This window comes from Notamacropus eugenii, chromosome 5, assembly GCF_028372415.1.
Source record: "Notamacropus eugenii isolate mMacEug1 chromosome 5, mMacEug1.pri_v2, whole genome shotgun sequence".
NCBI classification, from domain to species: Eukaryota; Metazoa; Chordata; class Mammalia; order Diprotodontia; family Macropodidae; genus Notamacropus; species Notamacropus eugenii.
The window spans coordinates 85,442,713-85,464,449 of record NC_092876.1 but is presented as its reverse complement, the minus strand read 5'-3'; the positions used below and the strand labels follow the sequence as shown (position 1 = coordinate 85,464,449).

Sequence of the window (21,737 nt, the reverse complement as noted above, 5' to 3'; positions counted from 1 at the left end):
ACCTTCCACTGACAGACCTCTGGGCATCTTTCTTTAAAGCAAGTGGCCTAAAATCTCCTCCTCATTGTATGACAGGACAGCCTTAGGCAACTACCTTTCCATTAAATGTCTTAGGGAAATTCCCTATCTCCTACCCCATTTTTTTTTATTCTGCTTTCCCTGACATCTAGAGATTCATCTGTTTTATTCCTGACATGGGGCTGATATATGTGTGTGTGTGTGTGTGTGTGTGTGTGTGTGTGTGTGTGTGTGTGTGTGTGTGTGTGTGTGTGTACGCGTGTGTGAAGGGAGGGATGCAAAAATAAAAAATGCTCCCTGACTTCAAGGAACTCACTTTCTACTAGGGGCTGAGGGGTCATTTACTTCCCTCTCTTACCAGGACACCAGGGCTGCCTTTGACCCCTAGTTTTTCTCTATGGCCCCTTAAGCAACATGAAGCCATTTCCTGACTAGCCATGTCTGGTTTAGCCATGTTGAATATCCTTTCCTAGTCCGGTTCTCTCTGTTGTGTACATGTGTGTGTGTGCATGTGCCCTGCAGGCTCAAGGCAGATTCATCTTCATATTGACCTGTATCAGCTTTCACTAGAAAAAGTCTTTTGCCTAGGATTTAGAAATGGAAAGAATTTTAAAGACTGTTTACTCCAGTGTCTTTTAGATGGGAAAATCCAGGTTCAAAACTGGGAAAGGGGTTTGAGCAACCTCAGGCATCCAGTCAGGGTATCAGAGCTATGAGCCTCCTGGTGTATCCCACACTTTTTCTTGAAAGCTCCATGTTTTAGAGATTAAAGGATTTGGGCACAGACACAAAAATACAGGATACTTAAACTGGGGATACCAGAGACTCTCTAGTTCAGATCCTCCTTTTGCAGATGAAGAAAAACTCAGGCACAGAAAGAGGAAAGGATTTGACCAAGATTCCATAGCAAATCAGGTCTCCTGACCCACAGTCAGGGTTCTTTCCACTCCACAAGGCTACTTCTCATGGTGCATTTCAAAGTGGAAGAAAAATCCTCTTTCAGGAACTGAGATTATAGATTAACATGGTATAGGGGAAGGAGCACTAGATTTGAAATTAGGAGAGCCTTGAGCTCAGATCACAGCTCTGACCCTTGTTAACTGTGTGGCTGTGGGTAAGTGACTTTCTATGAATGGGAAAAAACAGGCATATTAATAATCTGTACTACCTAACTCAAAAGGAAATAGTATAAGGGAGTATGTGTAGAGTGTTTTGCAAAACATAAAAAGCTAAATAAATATCCATTAATATTATTTTTCATTTCCCTTTATCATCTCTGAGGATAATGAAAGTTTCTGTACTGTACCTCTGTGGGTTCAAATCCATTTCTGCCTGAAGTCAAAAGGAGAAATTTCCCAAGGGTATTCTGGGTCTCAGGTTCACAGAGTGAGCTAGAATTAAGTGATTAGGGTGGAGAAGGTGTCAGAAATCTGGATCCTATTCAGGATATATCCCAGTGTCCAGCAAAAGATTTAGTACACAATGAGATTTTCATTCACTTTTTAATTCATTCATCATGGGCCTACTACATGCCATGCACTATGGAAGGGTTCCCTGGGGTGGGGGGGAGAGGGAGAGATACAAAGATGAAATAAGACCCAGTTCCTGCCCTCAAGGAACTTAATTCGATAAAGGAAGACAAGACAGCTACACAGATGACTATAATAGAAATTTTAAAATGTTGTTATTTCAATACTTCAATAATCCAATGGATCTCTGATTCCATAGATGTGGAATTTCCTCCAAGGACACAGATTCATGCCTGTTCGTCCCATATCTCTTTCATTCACATCCTCTCATAAATTCTCCATAGGAGAATTAGAATGTGTTTTTGCTTAATTAAGGTTTGTTGGATGATTGAATGAATCCATTCTAGTCAGGCTGATTCTCCTGGGATCCACCTGTTCTATCTTCAAATGGATTACCAAGAGAGGAGCTTGGGAGCCTGGTAAGGGCTGACATGGGCAAGGCCTTTATGAGAGTTGCCTTGGCCCCAGCCAGTCTGCCCTTCTTGTCCTCCCTCTGCCTGTCAGACTCTGCCACCTCCCTCAGTGTGTGGAAGGAGAGATGGTGCTATTATTAGTGGGCATTGTTACTGCAGCTCGTTGGCTCCGGGCAAAACTCAGCAAATGCAGAATCATTTGGAAGAGACTCTGGGGACCTGTTTAGCTAAAAATGTCTCTCCCCCCCAAACTGGCTCCAATCAGAACAGTTTTGTCCTGAGGTGGGGCAGAGCTGAGACATCTCATCCTTAGCATTAACCCAGTTCCTCCTCCCCCTTGTCACTGTCCAGTGCCTCCTTGGAGCCAGGGGATTCCATCAGTCCCGAGAACTGTGTGACCATGAGCATATCAGTCAACTTCTCTGAGAGAAGAGGATGGGGTAGAGCCACTAAGGGGCAATTTAGTCTCCAGGAACATAACGTATCAATCAATTTAACAATCAGTCACCGTACAGTCAATTAGTGGTATTAGAGGATGGACAGATCAATATTATCTGAGTTAGTCAGGGAAGGCTAGAGAGAAAAGCTGAGTCAGAAAGCATCAATAGCTTGGAGAAGTAGAAGAGGGTTTTTTAGGACCTTAGGATGGATGAGGTAAGGAAAGACAGTTGATAACTAGGATGTGGCAAATGGGGCTTTGTCCCAGGACCCAAACATAGAAAACACTGATAGCATTTGAGAAAAGCCTGGAGTGGACTCCTTCCACGCCATTTGTACTTCCTCCACTCCCTATGGTGGCCTGTTCACTAGCAGCCTCAGGGTCCCCAGATCTTTTGTCTCTTACTAGTTCCCTTCAACCAGTAAATGAGTGAATGAAAAGACATTTATTAAGTGCTTAACTATGTGCAAAGCATGGAGTTAAACCCTGAGAATGCAAGTAGAAAAGTAAAACACTCTGCTTTGAATGAGCTCACATTTTAATGGGGGAAGTAACACACAGAAGAAAGTTTAACTGCAGAGCAGATAACAAGACTGGAGAAGTAGTGGTTGGGAACCAACTCAATGTGTACATGTCTGCATGTGTGTGTTGGGCTGCTTTGGACCCTGGTGAGGTGCCCTCCTCCCATGGGTCAGGGAGGAAGCTCACCCAGACCCCCACTGGTCCTGACTCATCTTCCCTCTCACTACAGAGAGGACTCCAAGCTCCAAGGAACTGGTCAAGGCCCCCCGAGATGCCCTGGTTCCCAGCCAGTGGCCCCAGTGCCGGAAGGACATGTGTGGTGAGGAGGGCCCTGGCAGTGGCAAGGCCGGCAGCATGTTTGTGTCCCTGCCTTCTAAAAAGCCTCTATGGTCCACAGAAAAGAACCTGCTTTATGAGTTCCTCGGGGCAGCGAAGACTCCTGATGCACAACTGAGATTACGGAGCAAAGCAGATGTGGATGGGCTGGAGCTGAAGTGTAAGCTGGGAGGTGGGGAAGGGTCCAGAGAATGCTAGAGGAAAGGGCTTCATTGAGCATCCTGGTGGGAGGGAATTCAGGCAGCTGCTCCTAGGCATTGTGATTGTGCGAGACATTCCTGGAGGAACAAGGCTGGGGACATAGGAGTCATTCCAATTAAGGTTTTTTAAATGAAATAACTGTGGGACCCTGGGCAAGTCACTTTACCTGTATGAGTCCCCCTTTTTTCCACATATGTAAAATGTAGGCAGCCTGATGCAATGAAGAAAGCATTGGCCTAGAAGTCAGAAAATGTACCCAATAATTTTATATAACTTTTATATAATTTAATTTTTCAGTATGTAGATTTTTGATTTGTTTGTAGATTTTTCCTGTCCAAAGAGACCTTATTTTTCAAGTTCTAATCTTAAATAAGACTAGTATAATGCTGTGATGCTTTCCAAAAAGACATTTAAGAAGATAACAGGGGTTTTCCCTTTGCTTTAGAGTAACTGATACTGGCATTCTAGGCTCTTCAAAATCTGTCTGCTGCCATCTTTTCCAGCCTTGTCTTCTCCGACTCCTGACTTCATAGACCCCAAGTTCCCACCAAACAGAACCAATTCTCATTTTAGCCTTTCCTAAATTGATATCATGGTTTGTACTATCTCCCTTTGTCTGGAATTCACAACCTTTCCCCTCAAACGCATTGACTGCTGAAATCCCCATCCACTTTTAAGGCCGAGTCAGATCATCTTCCTATAAGACATTTTCCCACTTAAAAAAACAAAACAGAACAAAGCCACTCTTCCCCTTCCTACCATTTATTTCCCATAACACATTGCCAGGACCTCTCTTTTGCACCTCGCTTATTCTTTGTATATCCTGTCCCTGTGTGCACATATCTTTTCTCCTATTAGACTGTCAACTATATGAGGTCAGGTCCTCTTTCTTTATATCCCCCCTGTCAAGCATACAGCCTTGTATAAAATAGGCTCTTGCTGAATTTTATTTATTGAGCTGTTGGATTGGTTGATTTGGAATTTCCTGCTCTTAGCACAGTCAGTCAGGATCTATCTCCATTATTACTCGTATTTTTAATCTCTCTGACAATTGGCCACTCCTTCTAGCTAACCAGTCATTATTCCCAACAAAGAAGCTAGTAGACCCTCCAAATAGTTCAACTAGTACTGAGGTTCAGACAAATAATGCCATAAAAACCTCATTGAATCAGGCTAATTTGGGGCAAGTCTAGACTATATTCTATAATATTTTGGGGGGAAAATTGCTTTGATACTTTTAAGTAAAAACAGCACCCATTTCAGCTCTAATATTCTGTGAGGAGAGGAGTTGCCAAGAACAAATCACACACCTTCCTATGGGATGTGAAAAGCCTTCGTAGGATGATAATAGCAACATTTAGAGTAGAGAGAAATCTTAGGGATCATCTTGGCCAGAGGTGAGGAACCTGCAGCCTTGAGGCCATATGTGACCTTCTAGGTCTTCAAGTGGGGCCACAATAACCATAGGAGGTAGGTACCACTATTATTCTTACTTTATTATTAAAGAAACTGAGGCAAACAGAAGTTAGGTAACTTGCCCAGGGTCATACAGTATTTGTGGCTGGATTTGAACTCAGGCCTTTCTGATTCTAGACTCCATGCTTGGCAAAATTCCTGGTACACAGCAGACATTTAATAAATGTTTATTGATTGATGTCTACTGCACCATGTAGCTGCCTAGGTCTTTCATAACCCTTAGCTCCCTCTTTTGGATACTCTACAGCATATCAATGTATTTTTTCAGATACGGCAAGCAGAACTGAACACCACATTCCAGATGTGATTCGATAAGGGCAAAGCACAATAACATGATTACCCACCCTTGTCCTGAACATTATGTCTCTCTAAAGGCAGCCTGAGATTACATCAGGACTTTGGTTGCCGTATCACTTAGTGATGACTCATATTGGCCTTGTAGTCCCCTAAAAGTAGCAGAACAAGGTTTGAAATTCAGATCTTGAAGTTCAGCCTTTCTAATTCAGTGATCTTTACTCTTAGAAAAAAATAGAGGTCCTTGGGGGTCTTGTTTTAATGAATAGATGAAAATGGCAACTGTCTTTAATAAAAATATTAAAACAAATGCTTCTTGATTATTTAAAGGAGTTAAACATTTCCCTTTTATTTTTGTTATGAATTTGCTTTACCATGTTTTGTTTTATTTTGGTTTTTTGAGGGAAGGAGGAGGTGATTTGTTTTTTGTTTTATTTTGTCAGTTGGAGGCAAAATCTTGTCCAACCTAGGTCAGAATTATTACATCCTGGTGAGGTTTGGATATTCACCCAGAGTTCAGAGGGGTGGTCCTCTGAGGACTGTAACTTCTGGGCTAAGTGTTGAGCTGAAGGGTTGCTGGGTTTCCTGGCCTTTTTTTGAGTGAAGCCCTTGACCTTTGTCCCACAGTCAATGCGCCAATGACGATTGCGGACAAGAATAGTCTCAAATATACAGGAAATGTGTTCACGCCACGCTTCACCACAACCTTGACCTCGACAGCACTGAACCAGCCACTCTGGCTCAACCTGAATTATCCTCCACCTCCTGTGTTTACCAACCACTCGACCTTCCCACAATACCAGGTAACTGTGTCTTGTACCCTGGGGCCTGAACTATAGAGTCACCCATAGACTGGGCCTTAGATAGGCAAGTTGGACTTAGATGACTCTGCCTCTTCAAGGTCCTATGGGAAAAGGGTATTTGATCTCCTGGGTTTCTAATTCAACACTCTTGAATCTAGCTCTATGGCTGCATGGCACACAGTGAGTCAAGGAAGGCCTCTAAGTAGGCCTTCATGCTCCTGATGAATGCTCTAGTTGACCCTTCCACCTGGATGTAATAAAGTATTTTGTTGTCTCATTTCCAGATCACTCTGTGATGTTAGACATGGCCAGGCTTCCTTGAGTAGGTTAGTGCCTCCAAAAAGGCACTTTTCTAGTTTCAGGGCAGAGTACCAAGAGGCCTGGCTGAAACGTCCATTGAAAGAATATTCCAATACCCTCCTGGTTTTCCAGGTCATGCCAGCTACTTGAGGAATGACACACATACTTGGATGGTAACAAGGTTGTTATTGATTGGGAATATCACAGAAGGGTCCCTGGAAGTGTAGACTCTTAAACTTGATTTTAAATCTCTGGCAGGAAGTTAGCAGGAAATTCAGAAGGTGCAAAGGGAATGGCCATCAATCAAAGGTAGAAAGGGGTATGTATGGCAGACTCCATGCAAGGGGGAAACAAAACTCTTCTGAGAAATGTGCTACTGGGGGACCAAAACAGACCAATCAATGCATATGTAGCCAAGTCCCTTGTCTTGATACTGTAGCTCAGTCTGTGGAAGTATGGAACTGAATCTGTATAAATTGCATCGTGACTCAAAATCCACTCAAGAAATCTGCTTTTTAAAGAATTTCTATAGTGAATTTTTCTGTAGAAAGGGAATGGTACATTTGTAATATGAATACATACTTGCAATTTATCTAGTTTGTAATTTCTGAATTGGGTAAATCAGGTTTTCTGAAAACAAGGTTCACCCATCTTTAGAAATATCTGTTCTCTCTCCTGGGTTTTTGTCAGGTGGTTTTCTTGGTGCAACTAGCGACACCCCTCTGTACCTGTGATAGGGGAATCCTGGTCAGTTGGGCTCACCATATTCTATGCAGTCATTCAATTCATACCAAGAGTGCCATCCACTGACTTTCTTCTGTGTTGGTTGTCAGGGAGCTAGCAGTGTTAGGGATGACTCCCTTTGTTTTTTTTCCATGTATGATGTGGATATTGCCATCCTGATTCAAGTCAGCTCAACAAGCATTTTTTAAACATGTTGTCCATAGAGTACTATAGCAGGAGCTGGAGAAAATACAAACTTTAGATCAGCTATAATTTCTACCTCTTCGTTTGGGAGAGGGATAGGGTGCATGCACAAACAAGTATAATACATGGTACGATAGCTAAGTGCATAAAATAATTGAAAAACAAAGTGCTATTTGAGGTCTGAGGGAGAAAAGGTTGTTATTGACTGAGAGGATCAGAGAAGTCCCTGGTCTCTGGAAGAGGTGACATTTAAACTTGATTTTAAACAAATGGTAGGAATTTAACAGGCAATTTAAGGGAAGGAAAGTTATTCTATCCACAGGGCATGATATCAGCAAAGGCACAGAGAAGGGAAAGTGTAGAGCTTGTATGGAAGACAGGGAGACAAACTAGGGCTGAAGGGATGGGGAATGTGGGATGAAATAAGGTTAGAAAGGTAAGGAGTGTTGGACTGCAGAGTGTCTTGAAATTCAGCCAAAGGGTTTAGGATTTTATTTGGGAGGTTGTCAAGAACCACCAAAGATTTTGGAGTAGAGACTTGAAATAGTCAAATTTATTCAATTCAGCTTAAAAGATATTTATTTGGCAGTTACTATGCATAAGGCATTGTGTCATGTATGAGAGATGTAGAGGTAAAAAATAAAATTGTTCCTGCTCTTATTGACCTTAAAAAATAATTGGAGGTGGGGGCAGGAAGGAGTATATTAAATATATGCAAATAAGTAAGATAAGGTTGATAAGGGCAAAGAAGGGAATATGAGTGAAGACCAAAAGAGATTTTGAGATGTGCAGGAGGAAAAATGGCAGAATGGACAACTGATGATCCAATATTCTCAATAAAGCAAGAGGTAAAATCATCTGTTGAAGAAAAAAAAAAAAGATGATAAGGGGAAGATGGGTGCCTTGAGGGAGGTTTAAACCAGTTACTTTGGGGAGTGTGAAAGAGAATCAATTAGAAATGGAGGGCAGTTTTCATTTGATAGAAGGGAAAACTTGCTCATGCTTAGAATAACTCAGAAGTAAGATAACCTGCCCTGAAACTCCCTTGCTCTTGAAGTCTCTAAGAAGAGATTGAATGACCACTTGTTGGGGGAGGGGGGTAGTATTGAGGAGATTTCTGTTCCAGCTATAGGTTAGACCCAATGACCTCAAAGGACTCTTCCAACTCAGAGAGTTTTGAATCAGAGGAAAAATAATATTACCATGTGGAAGTGAAAGCTGATTTGAAATTCAACAGGATGAATTTGTAATGGGTACAGTCAGCAGTTTTATGACTTCCCTCTGCAGTACTTGGTATTCTGGGACTACGATTAAATGGTTAGGGTGACCCCAGGTTAAGGTAATGAGAACCATGATTTCAAAGGTTTGAATGCTGGAGAAGTGTGCCAACTAACAGAAATGTGATGTCAGAAAGGAGAACAGATTTAGGAGAAAGAATATATTCATTTGAGACCAAGGTCATAAGTTATTTGGTGATGTGTTGAGTTTGATGGGCCAGTGGAATGGGTCCAAAGTGATGCCTTGTAGATAGTTGAAGATGTGGGTTTAGTGCTGGTCTTCTGAGCTAGAGATATAGAGTCATCCACATAAAGGTGGTAGGGGAAGCCATAGGAATGAATGAGATTGTCAAGGGTGAGTGCAAAGAGAGAGAAGAGGACAAGGGAAGAACTTTGAGGAACATTCGATTGTTGGGAAGAAGGTGACAAGGTAACATGAGACAAAGAATCAATCAGCAAGCATTTAAGTGCCTGTTTTGTGCCAGCTATTTTGCCAAGTGCTGGGGGTACAAAGAAAAAATAAATCAGTTCTTGATATCAACTAACTTACAAACAAGAGCATTATTCTGATGGTGGCATGTTCTGGGCATTTGGCAAAAGCATATTCAAGGATGCATAGGAATGGGAGCTATCAAACAGAAGGGTGCAAGATGGGGAAGAGTAGTCAGAGGAGGCATGCCACTGGAGTGAGTCCTAATCAGTTCTTATTTTAAAACCTCCCAGAAAAAGAGGTCCAGACATATCTTCAATAGGATTGCGATGACACTGGTGATTTGACCTGTTTCTGTCCACATAAAATTCTTGTTCCAATATAGTATTGGGCTTTATCATGATAGTGTTCATAGGCCTACGTGAAGCAAGGACCTCTTGTTCACAGTGCCAGAATTCTCTCCTCTATTGTCCAATGACCTGAGTAACTGTCTCCCTGGGAACCTGCTTATTTGGTTCTGTGTCTTGGGAATGATGCCTCATCTATGTGATTCTTGTGAGGATAAGAGCCCCTGGTAGGGATTCTGTTTGTCTGGATCTGTCTGTAAGGAGGGACCTTCAGGAGGGACCAATAGAGCTGTCTTAAACTAGTTAGATTAATAAGGAACACCTATCTTTAGTGAGAACCATCCCTAGCCTAGGATTATTCAATTCTTATCGCAATGTTACCCTAAAGTTTCTCCGTCTTTAATTTTGATCAACATTGTGCTTATAAAAGAAGTAAACATCTCCACAGTGTCTCTCTCAGCTCCAAATCTTTCCACACCTGACAATCATCCAGTCTCCTACTGGAAATTCCAAGTACCAAGGTGAAAGATAAAGATGTTGAGAGAGAGAGTGAAGCAAAGAGGAAAGGGAGTCAAACTAAATCAAGATTCTGCAGAAATTGGTGAAATTACAAAGCCCATTGGTCAAGGAAATACAATATCTAAGTCTCAAATGTGCTTAGATTGGCTTTGGAGGGAGCTAGCCTTGTCTTACTCCTCTGGGTATTAGAAGTAGATTCATGTAGTGAGGTGCATACTAGAGAATGCTCCAATGTAATGCAGAAATGTTTTATTTGAGTATTTTAGGTTTTCTAAATTTTTGGAATTCATATAATTATATGTTCTTTTTAAAGCAGAACTTTTACAACAATAAAACAACCTGCCATGATGAAAGGTCTGTTGGTCTTTCACTTGTTCACTAGCATAGAGTAAAAAATGTATTCTGGAAATGAGGATTGGACAATTGTAGGCAGAGCAGCTCTATTCTCAAATGCCACTCATAAGCTATTGAATATATTTGCCACTCAGAAACTTGAAATGACCTGTGCTTAAAATAACTTCCAGGATATACGGAAGAATTTCATGTCAATCATCCTAATTCCTAGGGTTCCTGTGAAGAGAGACTATCCCTATTTCTTGAAGGAAACAAAAAAAAAGCAGACCCTGAGCAGAATTTTATGCTTCTAACAACTGGCAGGACCATGATACTTAGCCATAAGATCCCTTACTGTCTTTTCTTCTTTAAGACTAAAACGTTCAATAAAATTATGGGATCATTAGAACTTACCTCTCACCAGCACCAACAGATGACCCCTAAGCTCAAAGTCCTATTAACAGTTATTGTCCAAAGATTTAAAATTTAATAAACAGAATCAACCGTTCAGCAAGAGCATGGTTGTTTACAATGCAAAGGTAGTATGCCACTGTTCTCAATACTGCAATTCGAGGGGATTCCTAGATGATAGAGGGTCATAGATTTAGAACTGTATAGGAATTTCGAGACTCAAACTTCTTACTTAACAGGTAAAGATGAAAATCTGTCAAGGTTAAGCAGTTTGTTCAAGTTCATACATTCATAAGTGAAAGGGAAAAAGGCAGGATTTGAACCCAGGCCTTTAAACTCTAAATCCAATGCTATTTTTTGTTGTACCCCATTGCCTGTACCATGCTGCCGCAGGCTGTATTGACACCTTAAATATAGAAATAACAGTGAAGACCTTCAGTAGAACCTTTTTCTGAATTAAATTTTAAAATGCTATTGGCTATAAACAAGGGCTTAGCTAGTAAGACTGAATAACTATATGTCATGGAAATTAAAAGTATATCTTCTAATTTAACACTGTCCATAACATGTAGGCAACTGAACTCTTGCAAATATTGCTAACAGAACACAGAAGAGACAACTCTGTAATATCTGCAAATCAATTCAGATAGAGCAACCCTTTTTCAGGCTGCAAAACATTACAAAGACATTCTGCTTGCAAATTCAAGAATGCACGTTCTGTCAGAGCTGGGGTCACCTTGAGAAAGTAACACATTCACAATCCATCAGAAGAAAGCCCAGGAGCTGCCATCACAGTTCATATCACCCATCTTGATTATTCACATGGGAGTAAAGCTCTGTAGTTTTCAGGATCATTCTCAGAGGGTTCATTGTCTCAAGATGCTGCACTATTTGCCATAGGACTTAAAATGACTTGGAGTACAAGATGGAAATTGACTCCTATTGTAGTGTGTTGCATTAATAATTGATACAGATGCCTTCTGCAAATTTTTTTTTTTTATTTTACCTGTTACTCACTTTCTAGAAGGCACTCGTGCATTCAGAATGACAAGGTCACCCCGACTGGAAGCTGCCGCATTGTGAATGAGCCAGGATGGATTCTTCATTAAGAAGTTTCCAATTCTTCACTCCAAAGAGGAAGTGGAAAAGCATCATAGAAAGGAACTGCCTTATATCCATCAGAAACTAGTATCCAAGTGTGTTCACCTCACTAGACCAGCTGATCAGAGCATGGGTCTGAATTACAAGGTGCCCAAAGCAGCTACACAAGAGAGATTTATGATTGGAGGGATAGTGAAGCTTATTGAAATATACATAGATAGGAGCAGGTGGAGATCAAATGTCCCATGGTGCAGTCCTATTAACCCTGAAGTGGCAGTTCAATTTAGCATAACCAGCCCTGAACCCTGGATTCTGTATTCTGAAGTATGTTACAAGCCTCCCTGATGACGATGGTACATGGCAATTGGCAGCTAACTGCCACAATACTAAGTTGCTCCAAAGCCTTCAGGGCAGAAGATTTATACTTCTCAGGAGCTAGGTGCCAAAGTACTAGCATCGTTGGACTTTACATCTCATTTCCCCAAGGTGGAGGTGTCCACTGAAGCTCATGACCCTGTCAGGGCTTCTTTCACTGTTTCCAGATGGAAGCTTTCCTAACTTGGTCTTGGAGATGGCATCAGTAAGAAAGAGTCAGTAGGATGGAAAGAAGAAGCAGCAGCTGACAGTTGGTGACTCAGAGCCTCCTAGATTTAGAGCTAGAAGGTGCCTCAGAGGTTCTCTGAGGCAACCTTTTATATTATGAATGAAGAGACTCAGAATCAGAAAGGTTCAGTGTTTTGCCTCAGATCATGGAAGTAATAAATAGTTGAGTTGAATTTTGAATTGAGGTCTTCTAACTCTAAACTCCATGCTATTTGCATTGTACCCCAATGCCTTTCCCTAGGAATCAGAAACATGAGCAGAAAAATATGTACGCTATATGTCTCCCCTGTGGTAGGTGTGTAGAATATAAGCCTTTTGCTTTTCTGATTGGTTCAGAGGCCAGTATTACAGCTTGTGTTCATCCATACCAAGATGGGTTATTTGATGAGAAAAATCAGACTTCATGATGTTGTCAGCATTTTCTATCTTGCTAGTTTTCTATGGAATTTGACCCTCCCAAAGCAGAACCAATATCATTCCACCTGGATCCAGCTAACCCACACTAATTCACCTCAAAGCTAGAAATCTGCCCTTTGCCCTAACAGTAAAAATTGAAAGTGATGTTGAGCATTCAATTCAATTTGTTTCAGTTCAACTTTATTTCACAAACTTTTATTGGGCACCTTTATTGGGCATCATCACACAAAGAAGACATCCTAGAGTCAAGGTAAGTCAACAAGCATTGATTAGGCATTTGCTGCTGTCAGGCACTGTGTATAAATACACCAAGCTAGAAGTAGAAACACAAGCAGAAAGAGATAATCTGTGCCCTCAAGGAACTTAAATTCTAATGGTAGAAGACAGTACATAAAAGGAAATTGAAAAGGGTGGAGGTAAGTTAGACAATGTCTAGAGAATCAAGGGTGAGGCCTGAAGTAGAAGCCATGGCTGGTCTGGGAGATCCCCTTAAAATTAAAGTTCAGTGGGGAATCGGTAGATCAGAGCAAGAGGCCCCAGGGTAGAGCGTACTTCCAACATGAGAGGTCCAGTGGTATACTGAACTTCCAGGGTGGAGAGGCTTCTGTGGCACACATGATAGACAAAGTCTAGAGAGTTAGGTGTGCAGCCTGAAGACAAATGAAGACCAGTCACACATTCATGAACTGCATTGATTGTGTGGGCGCCTAAGCCTGAAAGCTTTGGGAAGATGACAGATGCACTGTAAACAAGGCCCTTCGGCAGCTCCCATGTTCAGTGTCTCCCATCAGCCAACTCCTTGCTGTTTTTGATGGAGGGGACAATCCTAACAAAATGTGACCTGGCCCAAGCTTATCAACAGCTGATTGATGATGACGCTGCTGCAAACTACCAGGCAGTCACTACCTGAGCAGCATTCTTGCTCTGACTTAAATTCCTTCAATCTGGAATTTCCACTGCTTGAAGATTTCTTGAGGCTTTCTAGGATTCCAAACATGAGACTGTATTTTAATCATTTGATCATGGGAGTAACAGTATCTGATTTTGTGGAAAGTCCCCAGGACAGCCTATGCTGTTTCAGTAAGTCAGGGGGAAGAAAGGAGTTAGAGCACAATGAGAATATTCGGTATCACCTCTGTGGCCAACACATCAGTGTTACTGGTCTGCACACCATTCTAGACAAGACAGGATGTGACCCACTGTGCACCTTCCTCAAAACCTTCCTAGGGCGTCCTTCCTCCGTGAGATTACTCAGATTCTGCTATGTGCTTTGTCTGTAAGATGGAACCATCATGAAACCACTTCTTTCCTGACCAGAAAAAGCTTCCTGTGGCATCAAGTGCTCTTTAGAATGCCAGTTACTGACTTTAGAATGCCAGTTACTGACTTCTGAGTCTGGCCAGGTGCATCACAGTGAGCAGGAGCTATTTGCTTCTTACCATACCTCCTGTGTAGGAGCCATGCCCAAGTGTCAGATGATCTCAAGTTGTTTAGTACTTAAGAATGCTCTGATAGAGAAACCCAAGCAGATGTCATAGGAGTCAAAGGTTTCAGAACCGTAACTATACCTCAACAATTTCTACGGGTCATGGGCCTCTGTGGATCTCTTGTCAGCTGCTTGATACATTCTTTTGGGTCAAGAAGATCTGAGTTCAAATCATGTCTCTGATAGTTATTAGCTATGTGACCCTGGGCAAGTCAATTAGCACCTCTCAGCCTCAATTTTCTTATCTTTAAAATGGGAATAATAACAGCACCTACTTCCCAGATGAGTTAACACATACAAAGCACTTGACAAACCTTAAAGCACTATAAAAATGCTAATTATTATTTTTACTTTTATACTCAAGTATGCTAGACTAGGTGGCTATTCAGTACTTAGGACTACTAGACATATACACACAAGCCTAGTTGTTTAGAGTCTAATGACATCCTGAGCCATCCACCATATCAAATCTTAAAGTTTGCTGGTCCATCCCCAATGGAAGTTTTGACATTAGAAGATCTCCATGACTCATTTTGCCAGACAGATAAACTGAATTACTCTAATGAAAATAAATTTAAAAAATAGATTAATTAACCCATCTATTGAACAAAGCACACAGAACGGTCACCTGTTGATGACAGAACTCTAAGCCATTCACAGGTCCCCACAAACTTGTTCTCCCTTAGAGTATGCATCTGTGGCATCCTTTGCCATATTACTTTGTGGCTTCAGAAAGCTATCATATGAGCCACACTAACCACCTGAGAGTGGCTTGACTAAAAAAACCGTGCTTGCAATGAAATCTTGAAGTCTTGCAGCAAAATAACAACAATAGTCTTATTTTACAGCCTAGAATGATTTTTTGATAGTTAAGAGATTATGAGGACAGAGATTATATGTCAGATAAATCCACATAACTCACAGAAGGCTGCCTGTCTCACTTTGGAAAGTGACCAACAAGTCTTAGTCAAAGCTTCGACTGATTTTTCAAATTGATTTTATTGACTTTCCGGCATCTTTCTGAAAGAAGAAATTGTTGATTGTGATAGGCTCCTTCTCAAAATGGCTGAAGATATTTCTACCTCAAACTTCAGGAACTGGTAGACATGATCCTTTCTGAGAATAGGTTTCTTATTAACCTGTTAGGTTTCCTATAGGTTCCCTATTGAACTCAATTAAATCCACAAACAGGAATTTTATCCAACTTGTCATTACCATGCTTGATAATCCTCAAGGAAAGTGTTAAAGGGTTCTATAAATTAATTAGGATTTCCTAAAAGAGATTTTGGGAGAGCATTAACCACTAAGACTTGCCAGGTTTCTTATCATGAAATGTGTCATGCCACTACCAACAAAAGGCCTCAGTCTTGTTAAATTACTGACTGGATGATGTTTCAAGATTTGCCTTGACCATCAAGACTTACCTGAGTACCTACCAGATGAATAGTAATGTATTACCGCCACAGTCATAGTTACAGTCATAATCCATAAACACTTATGAAGCACCTACTATGTGTGAGGCACTATGCTAAGTCCTGGGGATATAAATAGAGATAAAAAGAAAGACAGCTGCCCTTGCCCTAAAGACACTTACAGTCTAATAGGAAAAGACAATACATCATAGAAAACTAAAAATCATGGGACGCAGGGTATGGGGAGGCAAAAGAAAGTACTGAAAGGATGGAGAACTCCAAAGAAGTCCAAAAGCAGTGTATCCATTGGGAAATACAGAGAAGACTGCTAGGACAGTCTTGGAGGTTTAGAAGCTCATGACTCTACCTCTGGGAAGAGGATCTTGTGGACATTATCTCATACATAGCCATCCTTCATTTATTTTAACAAGAGAGCTTGGCATTATGGACTTGGGCCAGGGTTCCTGTCACTATAATTGAGATCATAGGGCTTCAGTGATATGAAGTTCAGAAAGCAGATAGGCTGATATGGTGTCCCCATCTTGATCAATTACAAAGGCGTTCTTCCTGGGGTAAATGGACCACAAGTGGTTAGAAGTGTCCCCTCTGAGGGTTATCTAGCATCAGGCTTTCAGCTGCACTTCCTGAGGGTTCCCCAAAGCCACAAAATGATGTTAAAATGGAGTCTTCTCTGATGACTTCAACTAGTGAAGCGAAAGTGCCTTGTATTTCTGTTTCCACTGCTGTTATCTCTGCATTGGGTGAAGGGTTATGTGAGTTCAGGTGATGATGTCAGCTGGGATGCAGGATATTAATTTTATTTCCTTGCGTTATTTGGAGTTTTATATCCTTGGAGTTTTGGTGGTTGTACGCTGCAGTGATTTCTGGAGTTATTTTTGTAGCAATCATGTTCAATCATGTTGAAGGCCTGATGGTCCCTTGCCTGTTTACTGATACCCATCACTACTTTTTTTTTCAAGGCTGCTTTGCAAATATTTTTGCTCCTTCTCTGGACTGCATGATCTGGAGTATGGCATCTGTCTGCAATGGGAATGATTATTATTTATATGTGTCCTGGACATGGACAGTGAATTGGCTGGGGTGGGGGTGGTGAACCTCATTGCCTATATTCTCAAAGAAGTCTCTTCCTCTTCCCTCTTTAGTTAAAATCTTTCCCCTAATCTGTCCTTGTTTCTTACAAGTTAGAATACTTTTCTATAGCCTTGGATAAGCACATTGCCCAAATCAGTGTGACTTTGGAGGGACAAGGAATTCTTGGTAAAAATAATAGAAGCCTTCCCAAGGATGTAGCTGGGAATTGGGCTGAGGAGAGGAATTTCAGAGATCATAGTTGCTCCAGTCTTTCAGGGGCCATTTGCTTGCAAAGAAGTCAAAGCAGGCCTGGCTGTGATGAGTGTGATAAAATGTGGCCACCACCTCTGAACCCCAGGATAGGGAACTAGCTAACTCCATAAATCACACTCTGGAGACAGCAGCTCTGTTCCTGCTCTTTATGCACCAATTTTAATCATCGCAGCCAGCATCTTGTGGCATGCAGGGTTTGGCTCATTCAACTCTCAAAATCCTGCTGTCACCAGAGTGCCCTTACTATGTCATTGGCCTGTTCCCTTAATAAGCCCAAGTCACAAATGGGTTTTTAGCAAGATTTTACGAATGCCAGGGTAAAAGTACAAACATTCAAGGGATTCAATTTACAAAGGACACAGAAATGTAGGGTCTTGATCATTTCTTAGATTCACTTTAACAGTAGGCCTTTATTAAGCTCTTGCTGTGTTCAAAGCCTTCTTTTGGATTCATTATATCCAAAGACAGAGTATGAAACAGTCCCTGCCATCATCATCATCATCACCATTGATCCCAATTGTTATCATTTCAATTGCGAAGTGCTTTAAAATTCACAGTGTACTTCTAAATATATTACCACTGGTTCCTTCCCTGTTGTTTACAAACATGCCTGGACCTCTCCATCCTTAAAAAAAGGCTTCTATTCACCCTGCCCTCCCCCTCAGACTATCACCCTGTCACTCTCTTCCCTTTCACAGTTACACTCAGGAAAAACAGCAGCTATCCATGCTAGCCTCCCATTTCTTAACTTTTGTCTAAAGCTGCCATCTCGAGCCACTAATAAGTAATTTTCATTACTAATTCCAATGGTCTTTTTCCATTCTTCTTGACCTCTGTGTTATTTGATACTATTGACCGCCTTTCTATTTCATAGATGCTGTCTAGGTTCTTGTGACTCTGCTGTCTCCTCAATCTGCTCCCGCCTATTGATTGATCCTTCTCAGTCACTGTAGCTGAATCACCATCTAGGTCACTGCCACTAACTCTGGTTATACCCCAGGGCTCTGCCTGAGGCCTTCTTCTCATTTGTCCCTATACTTTTATCTCTCAAGGATCTCATCAGTTCTCATAGGTTCAAATAATCACTTCTGTAGATGATGCCCATATCTATCCAACTTCCTATGCTTTCCTGAACTCTGGTCCTGCATTAGCAATTCTTACTAGATGCCACTATCTCTATGTACTATAGAAATTTAATACATTCATCCAATTCAATACATTCCTTCCTAACTTCCCTATTCTGTCAAGGGAATCAATATCCTTCCTAGGTCCCCAGGTTCATAATCGCAGTGTCATTTTTTATCCTCCCTATTCTCTCACTCCCTATATCCAACAGTCAGGTACAATTCCACTATATCCCTCATTTACTTCTCTGCACTACCATGACCATCACCCTAACTCAGGCCTCCATGCCTCTCAACTGATCTACTTCAAGAACTTGCTAGGCAGTCTCCAGGATTCTAGACTCTCTTCTCTCCCTTTCAAATCCATCCTCTGCATGACCATGTCACTCCCCTACTCAAAAAATTCCGTAGGCTCCCTCTTGCCTCTAAGACAGAACAAAAACTCTTGTCTTTGATAGTTAAAACCCTTCACATTTTGGCTCCCACCAGTATTTCCTGCCTAATTTCACAATATTCCACTTTTCACACCATGTTGAAGCCAAACAGGTCTATGTGCAGTGTCCTGTACATTAAATCTCCTAACTCTTGACCTTCATGGCTGACTGGCCACCAACTTCGCAACACTTTACATGGCCCATAACACTCCCAAATGAGACCTGAACCAGATTAAAATATAACTGGGAACTACTTAATGAAATAAAATAAAAATATGATAAAACATAGACAATGTTACATTTTAATTCTAAGTCACAATGCAACCCCTAGGGATCCTTATGTTGAGATTATAGGCTGCAGTTTCTATTTAAACTCGATGCTACTGCTCTCACCATCTCTTCACCACTATCTTTGGGAATCCCTCATTCTGTTGAAGGCTCAGTTTGAGTGTTACCACTTACATGAGGACTTTTCTAATCTTATAGCTTGTTAGCATTTCCTGCCACCCCAAAGTTCCTATGGTTATATTTATTTGAACTCTTTATCTGTGTACATATTGTTTTCCCAGGAAAATGTCAACTCATCAAAGGCTGGAATTGTGTCATTTTTATCTCTGTCTTTACACTATATAAAAACTATAAAACTAGCACATAGTAGGTACTTAATTAATGGTTGTTGGATCAAATCCCATTTGATCCTCACAACAACCTCACAAATTAACTACTTGAGGTCTCATTATGGTTATTCTACAAATGAGGAAACTGAGGCTCAGAGTAATTAAATAACTTGCTCATGAAGAGTAAGAGATAGAATTCACACCCATGTCTCTCCTGACTCCAGATTCACATTCTTTCAACTATACCCTCTATTTCTCATGTATATCACCTCCGCATCTCCACCCCTACTTCCAAATTTCCCCTCCTTAGTTTGACTGGAACACAATGTTTGAAGAATATCAGAGCCAAATAGTAAAATTCTTTCAGTGCCTTGCCACTGAATTTGTATTTTATTCACCAATATTTCTTAAACTGTAGGTATTGACCCCATATGGGACAATTTAAGAAGTGCTAAAGGGGTCGTGAGTGAAAAAAGTTTAAGAATCCCAGTTTAGACTATAGGGAGCCACTGAAGATTTTTGATCAGGAAGTGGGTGAGGGTAGAGCTGTTCCTTAGGAATATGATTTGACATTGGTCACTATGTAGATTCTGGCTTAGCAGGGAAACCAGTTGGGAGTCCACTATAATAGTACAGTCAAGAGATGATGAGGGCATATTCTAGCTGGTGACTACAGGCTACCACTTCTGATTCATTTCCCATCTGGGAAGGTTTAACTGTATTTTCTTCATATGATAAGCCTGAGTCATGAGTCCTCAGATTTTCTTTCTCTTCATCTTTTTTCTCCTCTTCAAGCTTAGCCTTCTCTTTCATTTCCTCTGAAATCTCATCATCATCTGGTTTCCATTCACATTCTTCCTCTGCAGGTTCATAAATTGCACTGATGATTTCACTTTTCTTATCAAAAAGTGGCTGGTAGAGAACAGCATACTTTCTTTCAAGAATATGAGCTTCCTCATAGAACCTGGCTTCTATGTATGCACATTTCACCTGAAGGGTTTTGAGGGCATTCACACACGTCTTTTAACTACTTTTGGCAAGCTTTCAATGTATCCAGTTGATGTTCCCACTAAACCATCCAATCTTTTTTGAAGAGCTGCAAGAATCTGAGGATTCTGCATCATCTGAACAGTCAGTTTCCTAGTTTTGCTATTGGCATCCTCGCCAGTTTCTTCTTCTTCCACTTCTCCTACGTCTTCCATATCTTGTTAGTCAAGTTCAGTTTCTTTGTTGTCAATGTCTGTCATGTTGTAAGAACTCTGAATATTTGAGATCCGTGGCTGCTGCAGGGACCAAGCAGCCAGAGTTGCACAGGCTGTGATTCAGGATGGTGGTGGCGGGAGGAGACGAAGAGTCCTCAGATTTTCCTGAAGTATTCTTGACACTACCTTGCCTCTTACCATTTTCTACCTTGCATCATATTTATGTGTAGATCTGTCATATTCCTTGATAGTTTGTTAACTCTTGGTGGACAGGGACTGTCTTGTTTTTCATTTTTTGTAAAATCTAGAATTTAGTAGGAATCAAAGTCAGGCTCATCCTGCCTTGAGTTGGTAGACTATTCATTTCTCCTTTCTGAAAACTGGAAATAGACTTTTCTCTAGTTCTGTGGGAGCATCTCCATCCTGCCAGTCATTCCAACAATCCCTCAAAGAAACTCAGCAATCAGCCCAGCAGTTCTTTCCATGCTAGAAGATGCAGCTCCTCTGGACCTGGTGACTTGAGCTCCTCAAGGACTAGGCACTCCCTTTTCATCTCATCCTAACTGTCTGCTGATAATTTCAGAAGGCTTGTAGACAGAGAAAACAGGAGTAAAAATAAGAGTGAGGGAGTTCTGTTTCTTCTCTGTCCTGTATTATCTTCCCATTCTGGTCATCAGTCCTGTCCCTTCTACCATCATCCTCTTGTCCTTTTGTCTTCTTGGCATTCATCACTTCAGCTTGCTCTGAGCTGTTCCTGCTTTTGGCAGCTTCCAGGGTGGGAGCCTTGGGTCTTTGAATTCTGTGGCAGTTCTATGCAGTTCTTCAGAGCCCTTTGACCTAACCAGGAAGTATCCAGAGCAACTTACTCACAGAAGGAAATGGAAATTTTAACTTTAAAACTGGAAACAACCTCAGATCCCAAAGGCTGCACTCCTGGAGTCACTGTGGCCAGGCAGGGCCAGATCCACAAGCACCCTGGGTTAGGAGTCAGGAGATCAGGATTCAAGTCCTGAATCTTCTACTCACTCACTGAGTTACCTGGAATAAGTCACCTCTCTGCTGTGAGCCTCAGTTTCCCTATGTGTAAAACTGGGATTGTGACACCCTGTAATATACTTTGACAGCAGTGCCCTATCTTAAATATTTAATTTTGCATTTCCTTCAGTCTAGCATGGGCTCTTGCCTAAATAAGTAGCTCATTGAGTGTTTCTTGAATGAAGGAATGAATGAATAAATTTGAACTTTTTCTTGGTTCAGAGGGGTTGTAAAGGGACAAATGAGATAACTGAAGTGAATGCATTCCTAAGAGAAAAGTTGCCATAAATTCTCATGGATAAGCCAACCAACCAACCAATCAGAATTAATTGAGCACCCACTTCTTTATCCAGCTTGGAAAAGCAA

At 41.2% G+C, this 21,737-nt stretch overlaps 1 protein-coding gene across 2 annotated transcripts in view; it reads left to right on the top strand.

The window, feature by feature from the left end:
• C5H1orf94 (chromosome 5 C1orf94 homolog) overlaps positions 1 to 21,737 on the top strand; it is a 64,108-nt gene that overhangs the window by 27,274 nt on the left and 15,097 nt on the right. For both annotated transcript variants that reach the window (XM_072610101.1, XM_072610102.1), the window contains exons 3-4: positions 3,151 to 3,417; positions 5,856 to 6,031. In XM_072610101.1, the coding sequence (XP_072466202.1) occupies positions 3,151 to 3,417; positions 5,856 to 6,031 (443 nt within the window). The remainder of the gene's footprint in view (positions 1 to 3,150; positions 3,418 to 5,855; positions 6,032 to 21,737) is intronic.